The sequence below is a fragment of the Sarcophilus harrisii genome, chromosome 3 (genome assembly GCF_902635505.1).
Source record: "Sarcophilus harrisii chromosome 3, mSarHar1.11, whole genome shotgun sequence".
Lineage (NCBI taxonomy): Eukaryota > Metazoa > Chordata > Mammalia > Dasyuromorphia > Dasyuridae > Sarcophilus > Sarcophilus harrisii.
In genome coordinates, this window is record NC_045428.1 from 150,065,139 (window position 1) to 150,079,757 (window position 14,619).

Sequence of the window (14,619 nt, forward strand, 5' to 3'; positions counted from 1 at the left end):
TTATGGGCCAGAACTTGAAACAAGGTCTTAATTCAATGGAATTGATAGAAACAATGCTTGTAGAGTTCACACATTGGCTCACACATTGGAGTTCACAAGTTTGGGAGATTCATAAGTCAGAATTTAGTATGAGACAAGTTTATACCTCCCATAATCCCACTCTTGGAAGAGGAGTCAACCTTTGAGTTTACACCTCTTTTAGAGGAGTTTTAACTCCTCTAAAGCACTAAAAGGAGCTTTAGTGAAGTGAGTTCAATTCAGGAGACTGAAGAGCCAGAGACTACAGTCGGGCAGAACAAAACCTCCAGGAAGAGGAGGAGACTTCGGGAGATTCATAAGTGAGTGGAGAAGTCAGTGGAGGAGCATCACTTGAAGAGATTGAGAAGCCAGGAGTCGGAGATGAGCTAGAGGCAGAAGCCGGAAGAGCTAAAAGACAAGCTGCAAGAGCTCTTGGAACCAAGGAGGGAAATAGGCCTCTAAGAAAACTAACCAGGCTATTTTGGAAGAGACAATAAAAGACTGGATTTTAACTCCTGGCTGTATTTGAGGTGATTATTACTTTGAACTGAAACTAAGGCTGCCTCCAGAAAACCTCCCCAAGAAATCTGCTTCCCAGAGAACGAATATATTATACAAAAGAAGAAAACACCACAAGAATTGAAATTGGAATATAATCCAATTCTTTCCTCATTATAACCATGCTACATTAATTAGTGGCTAAAGGGTTTGTGGTATGCATAAAATAAAAATGATACTAATTGTAAATCATATTTTTGATTTTATCACATTTTATCACATTTGGACCAACACAGTATTAAAACACTATGTTGGAGCATAAACTCCTTGGAAACAACTGCTGGTACATTTTTATCTATACATTATCACCATCTAGCAGAGTTCCTGGAATACAGTAGATATTTAATAAATCTTTGTTGAATGGCTGGTAGACAACAATAGTATATACACCTACAAATTGATAGTGTATTTTTCTTTAAACATTATATCAGAAATAATATTTCCCTTCTCCCATTAATGCTATATAAGTGAAGTTAACATAGAATAATCAAAGATGTTAGTATTTGTTATTTATTTCAACATTTAATAAGCATCTATATATAATTAATATGATTCAATTTAATATAATAAATTATTAGAGGTGATAAAATAAAACTGAAAATAGTTGTATTAATTTGCTAATAATAAATGACTACAAAATAATAATTCACATGTTTAATTATGCATTCATTGCCTTTTATGTAATGTATGCATATATGCATTCAACTCTCTACATATACTATTTAGTCAATTTCCAATTTTATTAATGCAGATCACAATGCCTCCACACGCATCTCAAACAAAAGAGACTTGGTTTTTGTTCTCTTGGTATTTCAGGAATATTAAAAGTTAACTATTCTCCATAGTTCCTAGCACAGCACTTTGTACATAATAGCAATTTGTTAGCACACAACAGCAATTTATTTACAACACTATAGTTTGTTCTATTTGGTTTGGGAAGACAGTGAGGAGTTGATCACATCTACAACTGCCATGTTCCTAGAGAATTATATAAGCTGTACAAAGCTTTTTTGTTGTTTTTCATCTCAATTACTGCCTTCTACTATGTGTAGCCTATTTTATGTAGATTTGCCTACTTTCTTTCTTTTTGTCTTTGTTTCTTTTTTTTTTCCTGAGGTAATTGGGGTTAAGTAACTTGCCCAGAGTCATACACCTGGAAAGTGTTAAGTGTCTGAGGCTAAATTTGAACTCAGGTGCTCCTGACTTCAAGGATGGTGCTCTATTCACTGGGCCACCTAGCTGCTCCTTACTTTTATTTACATTTGCCTACTTACTTAGAGAAACACAAATGAAGAATTCTCATCACAATACTGTAGGAAATTCTCTTCTAAAAAGAATTATGTAGGGCACTAACATCCACTTCATAAGTTAAGCTATTATATTATTTAGACAACAACTATTATTAGACAACAATTGGTACCTCATTCAATGTATATAACTAAGTTATTTTGGAAAATGTAAATTCAGCACTGAAAATTAAAAAGTAGATTATACATGGGATGACAACTAATCTACCTAAGGGAAATCTGTTGAAGTTTTGAGTTCAAGAGAAACAAAACAAATAACTATTTGTTCTATACAGGGTAATCACAAATGGACATGCAAAAAAAGAAACCCAAATTAGACAATTTTTCTATAGAAAAGAATTTGTTTTCCTTTTTAAGGTTATTTTACAACTTTAGTCCATAGGACTAGACTGAAGGAAACATACTTTTATATCATTATACCAAATAATTAAATGAACTACTTTATTTTTATATATAAGTTTTGATATTTTTATCAAAAAAGAAATGCCCTAATTCTTAAACATGAAAAATCATCTACATGTAAACTCTACTCACTTTATAAACATTTTAAACAGATACTGAAAAGATGTTTTACCAGTAAGACAGACCTATCTCATTAAAGCCACTGTAGCCCAGCTCTTGCCTGCTAAGTCCCAGATCTTCTAGGTCCATGCATTTAAATCCTGGTGGGCATTGATAACCTTCTTCAATTTCTCTCGAGCAGTGTGTATCTGGGATAGCTAAATTATTCCAGGTCACATTTCTGCAAACAAATAAATGAAAAGTGTTAGATAACAGCAGTTAATGGTCAATTGATTAAAAATATTAGAAGTTAAGTTTAATTATTGTTCATTAATAACTACTGAAAATTGAGTGGAATTTGAAATAAATGATTTGAATATAGCTAATACATAGTCTAATTTGTTTTCGAAACATTATCTAATTCATTCTCATAGTCTCCCTGTATGAGACTGCAAGTGCTATTAGATTTTGAACTCCTTTAGGGCACTTTTTTTGTTTGTGTCCTTGATACTTAGCAAAGTGCCTGGCAAATAAAGGACACATATGTTTTTTTAACTTAAATTCCTGTTTTAAAGTCTTGGAAAGTGAGACATCAGCAAGTGAAATAGAAATTTTCAAGTGGAATGGGAGTCCCATATTATTATTAATTTTATTTTATTTTACTAATATACATTACCTCATGAATCATGTTGAGAGAGAAAAATATTATTATTAGTTTTATTTTATTTTATTAATATGCATTACCTGATGAATCATGTTAAGAGAGAAAAAGAGTCCTGTGTTATTAAATGTAGAATATATGCCATACATCTGACTTAAGCTCTGATGATTCTTAACAAATTTAAGCAAATAATGGACAATATAAACTTCTTAAAGGCAAATAACTGATATTTGTCATTGTGCCCCCATGAAAGATAATGCAACTTAGAAGACAATGGGCTGGACTTAGAATGATGAAGCCCTGCATTCAAATTTAGCTTCTGACAGATACAGGTTGTATGAGCAACAGCAAGTCTTAACCTTTTATTGTCTCAGGCAACAAGATTCAGAACAGTTGTTGATCTGAATTGATAATCTAATTTCATCACCTAGAACAGCAATGACCAATAAAATCACAGCTTCAGATATACTGTCTCCACCTCCCCCCCAAATCCTCAGTGTAGATTTCAATGTCTTGCATATAGGAAAAACTAAATGAGTGCTTCCATAAACCAATTTTTGTTATTCAGTTGGTTTTCAGTTGTGTCAAGCTCTCTGTATTCCTTTTGAATTTTTTTTTTTGATGAAGATACTGAAATGGTTTGCCATTTCTATTTCCAACTCATTTTACAGATGAAGAAATTGAGGCAAAGTAGCAACCACACTGCTGCTAAATGTCTGAGGTCAGATTTGATTTCAGGGAGATGAGGCTTCTTGATTTCAGGTTCAGCACTCTATTCACTGTTCCATTTAGCTGCCCTAACATAATCAATATCATAAATTAATAATGATTTTTTTCTGTGTTTGTTCTTTGGTTAAAGATAGAGTCATTGGATTTAGAGCTTGAATGGAGTTGGAGATTATTTAATCATAGAGTCAAAAACTTACAGATGGTGAATGTGAAGGGATCTCAGAGGCTGCTGAAGCTAACTCCCCCTTTTCCCTCACTGTTTACAGATAAAGAAATTTAGGTTCACAGAGACTAAATAATTTGATTCTTTCCCTTGCAGATGTCATCAAATGAGTGGATTACAAAACACAGAATAGTAGAAAGAAGTTTACAGGAGACTCAGAATGTGACAAAACTATGAAGATATGATAGTCTGTTTATTTACAAGGGTCCTAGCTTCACAGTTTATCAGTTTAAGGCAGACTAACTGGCGCCTATCTTGTAGATGTTAGATTCTCAAGAAGACATTGAGAGTTCAAGGAGGGATGGAAATAGCAAATGATGACAACTGGTTGGCAGGAAGTTTCATCCTTGTCACATTCTGTGTTCCCTGTAAACTGTAGTTCCAGTGTTCTTAATTCTGGGAAATATGTCAAATCAAACACACAGGTTTAGCTAGCTTCCCCAATCTTCCCCTCTTGTGATCAAGGTGGCCTCTGTTGACCACACCTGGCAAAATATTATCTTAAATACCACTTCAGTGGAGCATGTGGAGGCAAGGGTAAAGAAGCACTACTCAAGGATAAAGATTAACAGAGAGAGACAAACAAGAGACCAACCCCTGAAGGATGGCCTCAGCCAATGAGCCCAGGCTGTAGAATTACTGAGTTAAGGTCAGAGAGGCTTGAGAAATTTACAACATATTGGGATGATACAGAACAGCTGTCTGGTCCCCATAAAGTGGGACCAGAACCATTTACCAATCACCATATAAGTCATACTAAGAATGAACAAAATGAAGGATAAATTCAAAAAGGAAATCTTTATAACACCAAGATAACCAAGAGAATTTAGTAGACAGATCAAACTTAATTCTGGATCTCAACATTAAACTTAACTCCTGCTCTCTATTACTTAAAAGGAAAGGAGTGCCACAAGCTATGTAAGCAAGACTTGCCCACTTTCCCATTAAATGTCAGTAGCATAAAGATTGCAAATATTGCAATATAAACTTTTAGAAAAATAGATAATGAAGGAGTACTGCCAAATTCCTTCTAAGACACAAATATGATATCAAATATATGATATCAAAAATAGGAAGAGCCAAAACAGGGAAAGAAAATTACAGACCAATCTCCCTAATAAATATTCATACAAAATTTTTTAAATAAAATGTAGCAAAGAGATTACAGCAAATTATCAGAGGATAATACACTATGACCAAGTAGGATTTATACCAGAATGCAGGGCTGGTTCAATATCAGGAAAACTATTACTGTACTTGAACATACCAAAAAAAATAAACCCAAGAGAAATCATATGACAATCTCAATAGATACAGAAAAAGCTTTTGACAAAAGACAGCACCCATTCCTATTAAAAATTCTAGAGAGCATAGGGAGGGATAAAGGGAGCTTTCCTTAAAATAATGAGTAGTATCTATCTAAAACCTATAGCAAGCATTATTTATAATGGAGAGAAGCTGGACACATTCCCAATAAGATCAGGGGTGAAACAAGGGTGCCTATTATCACCACTATTATGCAACATTCTACTAGAAATGTGGGCTTTAGCTATAAGAAAAGAAAAAGAAATTAAAGGAATTAGAATAGACAATGAGGAAATAAAACTATTGTTTGTTGCAGATAATATGATAATATACTTAGAGAATCCTAGAAAATCATCCAAAAACCTACTGGAAAAAAATTCACAGCTTTAGCAAAGTTGCAGGATATAAAATAAACCCACATAAATCATCAGCATTTCTGTATATTACTGATAAAGATGATCAGCAAGATATAGAGAGATTCCATTTAAATTATTGTAGACAAAATAAAATATTCTGGGCTCTACCTGCCAAGACAAATCTAAGAACTATAGGAATATAATTACAAAACACTTCGCACATGAAAAAAGTCATATCTAAGCAATTGGAAAAGTATCAATTGTCCATGGCTAGACTGAACTAATATAATAAAAATAACAATTCTGCCTAAACTGGTCTACTTGTCAGTGCTATACCAATCAAACTGCCACAATTTTATTTTATAGAACTAGAAAAAATAACACTCATCTGAAAGAACAAAAGATCAATAATATCAAGGGAATTAATATATAATTATATATATTGAACAATGAATAATATTCATGAATGAATAATGAAAAATGAAAAAAATACAAAGGATGGTGATTTAGCAATGCCAGACCAAAAACTATATTATAAAGCAGCAGTCATCAAAACCATTTGGTACTGGCTAAGAAATGGAGTGGTAAATCAGTAGACTAGATTAGATACACATGACACAATAATTAAAGCCTACAGGTAATCTAGTATTTGATAAATCCCTAAACTCCAATTTCTGGATTAAGAACTCATTATTTGACAAAAATTGCTGGGAAAACTGGAAAATAATATTTCAGAAATTTTGCATTGACTTACATCTCACACCGCATATCAAAAAAAAGGTCTAAATAGTTACAGGAACTGGGTATAAAGGATGATACCATTAACAAATCAGAAGAACAAGGGTTAATTTACCTATCAGATCTTTGGAGAAGGAAAGAATGTATGACCAACAAAGAACTAGAGAACATTATGAAAAGTAAAATAGACAACTCTGATCACATTAAACTAAAAAAAGTTTTGCACAAACCAAACTAACAGAAACAAGATTAAAAGAGAAGTATAAAGCTGGGAAAAAAATCTTTACAGACAGTATTTCTGATAAAAGTCTCATTTCTTTTTTTTATTTTTTATTTTTTTTATTTATTTAATAGCTTTTTATTTACAGGATATATACATGGGTAAAAAAAGTCTCATTTCTAAAACACATAAAGAACTATCTCAAATTTATAAGAATGCAAATCATTCCTCAATTGATAAATGGCAAAGGATATGAACAAACAATTTTCCAATGATGAAATTAAAGCCATTTATGATATAACCGGAAAAAATGCTCTAAATCACTATTGATTAGAGAAATGCAAATCAAAACAACTCTGAGATACCACCTCACACCTTTCAGATTGGCTAAGATAAATGTTGGGGGGGTGGCAAAACTGGGACACCAATACATTGTTGATGAAGTTGTGAAATTATTCAACCATTCTGGAAAGCAATCTGGAACAATGCCCAAAGGGTTACAAAACTGTGCATACCCTAACCCAGCAGTGCCATTACTAGGTCTGTATACCAAGGAAATCATAAAGGAGGGAAAAGGACCCACACGTGCAAAAATGCTTGTGTGTGTGTGTGTGTGTGTGTGTGTACAATAACTTACAATAACTCTTTTTGTGATAGCAAAGAATTGGAAAATGAGTAAATACCCCATTAATTGGGGAATAGTTGAACAAGTTGTGGTATATGAAGGGTAATGGAATTTTATTGTTCTATTTTTTAAAAATGATGAACAAGTTGATTTTAGAAAGGCCTGGAAAGATTTACATGAACTGATGCTGAGTGAAACAAATAAAACGAGGAATACAATGTACCCAATAACAGCAAGACTGTGCAGTGATCAACTATGAAACACTTGGTTTTTCTTGGTGGTTTAGTGATTCAAAGGAACCGCAATAGACTTTGGACAGAAAATGCCATCTGCATCCAGAAAAATAACTAAGGAGACTGAATGTAAATCAATGCATGCTATGCTATATTCATTTCTTTTTTCTATTGGGTTTTTTTAATGTCTCCCACGGATTTTCCCCTTTGCTCTTTTTTTCTCTCCCAACATGATTCATAAAGCAATGTGTATCAAAAAATAAAATTTTAAAATAGGATAAAAATCACAACTATTGAAGAGCAAATAAACTTACTTAAAGTAAAAAACAAACAGAAATCAGCAAAGATATAGGAATGAGATTATATCAGACAATACACAGAGTAAATGAGTTGTCTTAGGGAGAGGAGAGAGGAACTGAGGTAGAGAGGCCAGGAAAAGGGAAGGAAGAATTTCCCTTCAGTTTCTACTGGAGTAAGTAAGGGTTAGGCATATGATTGAACTTTTGTTTCCCTTACATGTTAATTTCTTCTCTGTTTCTCTTTCCTTTCAGAGATCCAAAAAAGAACCTACAATCACATATCATTTCTATTGAAGCTAGAAATCAGAAAAACAATTTTTTTTTCTCTCAAGCTATTGCCAGCTTCACCCCTCACACACATAATGCCTCATTATCAATGAAGAGAGTCTTATGTAAATGGCCTTTGACTGAGGGGTTGCACTATGAATCTCAAATTCATTGGATCATTAAATGTGGAGCTAAAAGACACTTTAGAACCCATCTACTCCAATCTCTTCAGAGAATTTGAGAGAGCTGGAGACCAGATGGGCAGAATAACTTAATAACAACACAAAGGTCATAAGTTGCTGAGTCTTTGCCTCCAAATCCATTGCTTTCTTTCAATGTAGCACAGTGACTGCCCAGTTACATATCTGTCGGATGAAGATACTACTTGAATTACTTTCCTCCCTGGATTGTGTTGAGAATTAAATGGGGCAGGAATTGAAACATCATCACGATGATAACAATTAGCATTATATAGTGTCTTCTATATTCTAGGCATTCTTCCTACTACTAAGAGCTTTACAAACATTCTCATTTGACTTGCACAACAACCTAGGAGGAAAGTATTACTTTATGGTTGAGGAAACTGAAGCAAAACCAAGTTAAGTAAGTTAGTTGTTCAAAGTGATATTCCTAGTAAGTATCTTAGGCTAAATTTGAACTCAGATCTTTCCGACTCCAGGAAACATTGTTCTCCAAGGGAGATTTATGATAAAAGTTCTTCAATGGTACATTAAGGAGTAAATAATTGATCAATTATATTTCAGATGTTTCCCCCCTGTAAAGATAAGCATTTGTATGTTTAAAACATAAATTTGTTTCTGTAATGACTTAAAACATTCATGGATCAATCACATAAGGATTTTGGTATTCTTGTAGTGGTTGTATCAAACTCTGATTGCTTCTGACTCAGCACAATATGTTTGTACATTTTCTTAAACTGTCATCAAATTATTTCCTAAATGCCAGAAGGGATCAACATTCAAATGCAAACCAATCCCCCTGGGATAGTCAGACATGTGTGAACATCCTCATTTGCATTCTGTATACTGTACTCCAGTAGTTCCCTCATTTTCTTCTGTTCCCCTGCAATCAGGGGTTATCAGCTATATAATCATGATCGAGACATTAGGAATGTTCATGCTATTGTAACACAACTGTTAGGTCATCTGAACACCCTGATTTCTGGACATGGGAATTACAAGCCATCTTGAAACTACCACAGATTATCACAAACATTGCGCAGAAACAAGCCTTAAATTATCTCTCATTGGAGTAATTAAGGTAAGTTTCTAATATTGTTTTCTACTTATGTTATCACTCTTCTATCTAGTAAATTTTCAAATGAACTAGTTGGCAACATTAGTCATTCATTAGTTTCTGTGAGAGTAAACCTGTGTACCAGGGATGAAAGAGAAGAAAATCATATCTAAAGGCATTATTTATTGCCAAGAAAACTTGGAAAAGATACTGAAGTGGTTTGCCATTTCCTTCTTGAGCTCATTTGATAGATGAGTAGCTGAGGCAAAGAATGCTAAGTGACTTGTCCAGGATCACACAGCTAGTAAATATTTCAGGCAGTATTGAACCCCAAAAGATGAATCTTAATTCCAACCCAAGTGCTCTATCCACTGCATCATCTACTGCCAGGAGAAAAATAAATAACATAAGAGGTTATTAATTTCCCATTGGCTATATAGATAAGATAATTTTTAAAATTTCATTTCTCTTGGCAAGAGAGTTTGCAAAATTTTCTTAACAATTTCTACCATGTTAGTGTAAAATGTTATTTTCATTTTATTGTTGTTTTAAATCAAAATGCATAAACTCAGTACAGAACAATGTTTGAGTCAGATATTACAAAACTTTGTTCAAATAAAAGTCTAATTTAGAAAATTGATTTATATGTAATTATATGTTAAACATATTTCAAGTTATGCCTTAATTAAAATGTTACTTATATCCCCACAAAATTTGTAAAATAAGTTTAAAATGAAGTCTTGCAGATAATAGTAAGTCTATGATGTCTTGCTGGATTACTGCTAGAATTAAAAGTACATCACATAAAATTTTCACAATCATCTTATAGTTTTATAATTTTATGAGTTTTCATAATTATTGGTAGAATGCATTTTATATTTTTATAATTATATAATGTAAATTTTAATTTGGACCTTTTGGTTGGCAAACCTTATCACTATAGTTATACTAAATGCATAATGAATCTATGTAAAACAATGTCATAAGTTAATATATTCAACTATACTGAGGGGTTCCCAATGCAAATTTTTTTTGTTATGGTGACTGAAAGGGGTTTAGGGAAGAAAAAAATTTTTTTTTAAATTCCTTAGCTTAAGACTATGTACTATTTGCAGAAAAAGGTATGATGTGGTTTAAAAATGGTTTTAGACTTAAGGGCAAAGATTCAAGGAACTGAAATTACTCAGTCTGAAGATACACCATTATGAAACATCTAATGACTACCTTTAAAAATAAGCAGGTTAAAGAGAGGACATTGCTATGTTCTGCTCTTATCTCCTCTTAAAGCTGAACAGAGTTTAAGCTTGAGGGGAGAGGATTTAGATATAAAGAATAGTTTCCTGACAGAGATAGGATTTAGAAATTGGAATAGAAGTTGTACAATCTCATCCTGGAGAAAAGATTTAAAAATAGGAGACAGCATCTTTCATCCTAGATAATCTAAAAGTGAAGTTTGACGATATAGCCACTTTTCCATTTCTCTACATTATTCTTCACTGCAAAAATTAATCCACCACATTCCCAGGGACTTAGCTTATGTCCAACCATAGAAAAACCTGGCATTTGAGGGAATAGTCAGTTTAGTCAATTCTAATCATTGGTGTCCTTCTTCTTCCTCTTTGGTATCCTATCTCTCCTTTGATTGCACCTTGGTATATGTCCTTTCCTGAAATCCTACTTTTGCAGCAACTAATTTATAGTGTGTGGACATCCTCTGTCCAAACATGATCTTGCTCCAAAACTTTTGTCTAATCACATGAAAATATATTGTTCCTGTGACATTCTTTCTAAATGAGCAAACTTGTTACCTTTGACTCCATGTAAGGAATCCTAGGGAGTAAAGAATCTTAAGAAAGTCACAGCCATATCTTTTGTATAACTTTTTTTGCTTAGAATGTGCTTGCAGTTATTTGATGGAATTCCAGGAAAAACACAAAGAAGTTGATAGGCCATCCTTTCTTGTGCGTTAATCAATGATTGCAGGCCTGGGTTTACCCCAGAAACCTGGCCAGTTCCTTTCTGAAGCACAATTCTCCTAAAGGAATGAACAAATATTCTCGTTGGAGAGTCTCTTGTGATATCTTGTACCTGGGAGGTTGCTATGTCTCAGGAGTCACATATCAAATGAGAAAACTTAGCAAAGTGCCTGCCAATAAAAATCTCTTAGTGGAAAGTGACTTGGAGGATTTGGGCTAAGATGTCTTGTACAAACATGCCTAGCAATGCCTCCCACTCGAGACTCTGAATAGTTATGACTATCCTCAAAGACAAAGAATTCAGATGTTGGTGCTTCTTTGAAGTGGTGATGATTTGTGTTTGTTTGTTATAGTGGCTACTGTTTGTTAATTGTGTATTACTTTTGTGCCGTGAGTTTCCTCTTTTCTTATGTTTTATTTAAGCCAAGGTTCTGAGCAATAATAAACTTGTATCCACCCTTTTTAAGACTATGACTATTGAAATTCGAATTATGAACCCAGATTAGGTTCATATGGCTATGACTTCCTCTTCACTTCCAATTCATTATCTGCATATTTGATTTCTTAGGATCTCAGCTCTGCTACTTGTTATGGGAGTTACCTTGGATAATTAACAAACATTTACTAAGAGCTTACTATGTGTCAGCATGCTAAATCCTGGGGATAAAAAAAATAAAAATAAAATATCTCCTGTCCTCAGGAAGCTTACATTCTAACATATAGATATATAAGTATAAACAAAATAAATATAGAGCAATTTTTTGTTTGTTTGTTAGATAAAGGCACTAACAATTGAGGAAATTAGGAAAAGATTCACGCAAAAGAACATGTCACTTGAACTTTTCTAAGCCTCTCATGACTCATGTCTAATATGATAGAATTTGCCTAGGCAACCTTTAAAGTATAATATGAAAGGATTTTACTGGGTGACCTTTAGCATTTCTTCTGCTTCTATGATCCCTATTGTCTGTTCCTTCCTTAGTATTTTTCCTATCAACATCTAGTCTAGGTTTTCATTATCTTTCATTTAATAGCTTCCTAACTAATATCTTCACCTTGATTCTATTATATATACACTGGCATATTTGTTTTACAATCACATCATGAGTAAGCCTTCATATTCTTCCAAAAATGAAATTCAAATGTCTTTGTTTGACATTGCACATTTTTGTGTATCCTGCTTTTTCATCCTTTTTTCATACTTCTCTTTTGCAAGTCAGTTTATAATTGAGTCAAACAGAGATATTCACCACATTTCTTCTTAAAGTTCCTCAATCTCTGAATACTTTCCTTCTTAAGTCATTTCCTGTTGGAATTGTACCTTTCCTCCAAAAATGCAGCATAAATGCAAGCTTCTCTATGATGCTTTTTAAAACTCAAATCAGAAACTCTTCTTAGAATTCTCCTCTTGCTTTACTTCTATCTCTAATAATCTTTTCATAACATAATATTTCAGACTTCTTTGGTATGAAAGGAGGACCAAAAAATTTTATGTGAATTTTCCAGATCACAAAGATGCTGTGCTCTCAACTCCTGAAATGTGGAAGGGATAAATATAGTTCGGTTTTTTCAGAGTATAGCAACTTATTGGCCAAAGATTAAAATTACAAATTTAGAGACCATAAATATATAAATTAATTTTTTTTAAATTCTAGAATTAAATTCTCAGGACTCTTTACCCTTTTTCTCACACCTGTCTCTGAGAAAATAGAATGATCCAATGCAAGTCTGAGAACCATTTGAATTTTACATACATAGACATTATATTGGGTACTCATTGCTACCTTGTGATGAAAGATTTGTCCTAGCATTATAGATCCTTCCCCACAAAAGGTAGAAATATCCCTATCAACACCACAATAAGTCACAAATAGCCATACAAATTATTTGTGTTTCACATTTTTCAGAATATTATTGAGCCTGTCCTATATTTGATGTAGGATTAGCTCAAGTGTTTGCATGGGAATTGAAGACATATTCTTTCTTCAAATAGCTAAACATTAGCTACATTCTGATATTTCCAGGAAAGACTCTAGGTGGGGAAAAATGGGAAGGGGAGAGAGAGAGAGAGAGAGAGAGAGAGAGAGAGAGAGAGAGAGAAAGAGAAAGAGAAAGAAAGAAAGAGACACAGAGAGACAGAGACAGGCAAAGAGAGACAGAGACACAGCAAAGAGAATCACAGAGAGACAGAGGGACAAAGATACAGAGAAATAAGAGAGAGACAAGGATAAAGATATAGAAAAACAGAGAAAGATAGAGGGACAAAGATACAGAGAAACAGAGACAGAGATTAAAACAGAGAGACAAAAGACCATTCACCCCCCCTTAACATTATTAGACAACATCTATATATCTGTTACGAGTCATATCCATGGTTTCCATGCAGCATCGAATTACTACAATAATTTTCTGTGCCTCTGAATTTGAATTATGCTTGAATAAATAGTAATTACATATTTTATATAGTTTAGAATGGTTTACAAATGGTGCCATATTGTAGAAGTAAATGGAACTAGTAATTTCCATCTGGCATTCACCTTACCTATTCTCTAAAAAGAGAGATGAAGTATTACATACAGCTTCTCTATGTGAAATACAGATTTCAGGGCTGTCTTCCAGGTCCTCAAAAAGGGAAGTCAATTTTGAAAATTTTTGTGAGGAATTTAAAAAATACTCAATTTCTCTTCAGTATATGTATATATGTGGGGGGGAGAAGAGAGAATTGCATGTTTAGTGTTATCAAATCTATGACATTTTCTATTTCTTAAAACCTAATTCAAATTAAGAATGGTCAATTTCATAATTGATTTTAATTTGAAGTTGTTTTCTGATCACTAAATAGAAGCAGGATGGGAGATATCATTAGTGTAGTGGAAAAAAGCAACAGATATAAGATTTTATATTAGCCCCTATATGTTGAATCCGGTATTTGCCACCCACGTGATCTTCAGCAGCTTCTCTGAGACGAAGTTTCTTCATCCATAATACACTTCAGTTAAACTATATGACTTCTAAATTCTCTTCTATCTCTAACTCAATAATCCCATGTTTTGTGATAATCCTCTAGCATAAGAGAACCCCTTTTGCAAGGATGTAAGGTTCCCCTATTGACTCTTGACCTGCATACACAGTACCATCTCCCCTCCCCACCCCCCCCAGTAATGGTAGTGTGGTTATCAATAGGTTAAATCCTTTTATAAGACTGGTCTATGTCTTAAGGGAAAGCCTGTTGGCTAGGCAGAGAAGTCAGAGAAAACAACCCCTTAATGAGTTTAAATGTCAAGAATAATATGTAGAACAATTTATATTGGACAGCAATGTTGTTTGTCCATCATTCTTGAAAAGG

General features: G+C 33.4%; 1 protein-coding gene across 2 annotated transcripts in view; it reads right to left on the reverse strand.

Annotated features, from left to right (window-relative positions):
- Positions 1–14,619, reverse strand: part of NALCN (sodium leak channel, non-selective) — a 476,168-nt gene that overhangs the window by 328,127 nt on the left and 133,422 nt on the right. For both annotated transcript variants that reach the window (XM_031958631.1, XM_003765762.2), the window contains exon 7: positions 2,471–2,625. In XM_031958631.1, the coding sequence (XP_031814491.1) occupies positions 2,471–2,625 (155 nt within the window). The remainder of the gene's footprint in view (positions 1–2,470; positions 2,626–14,619) is intronic.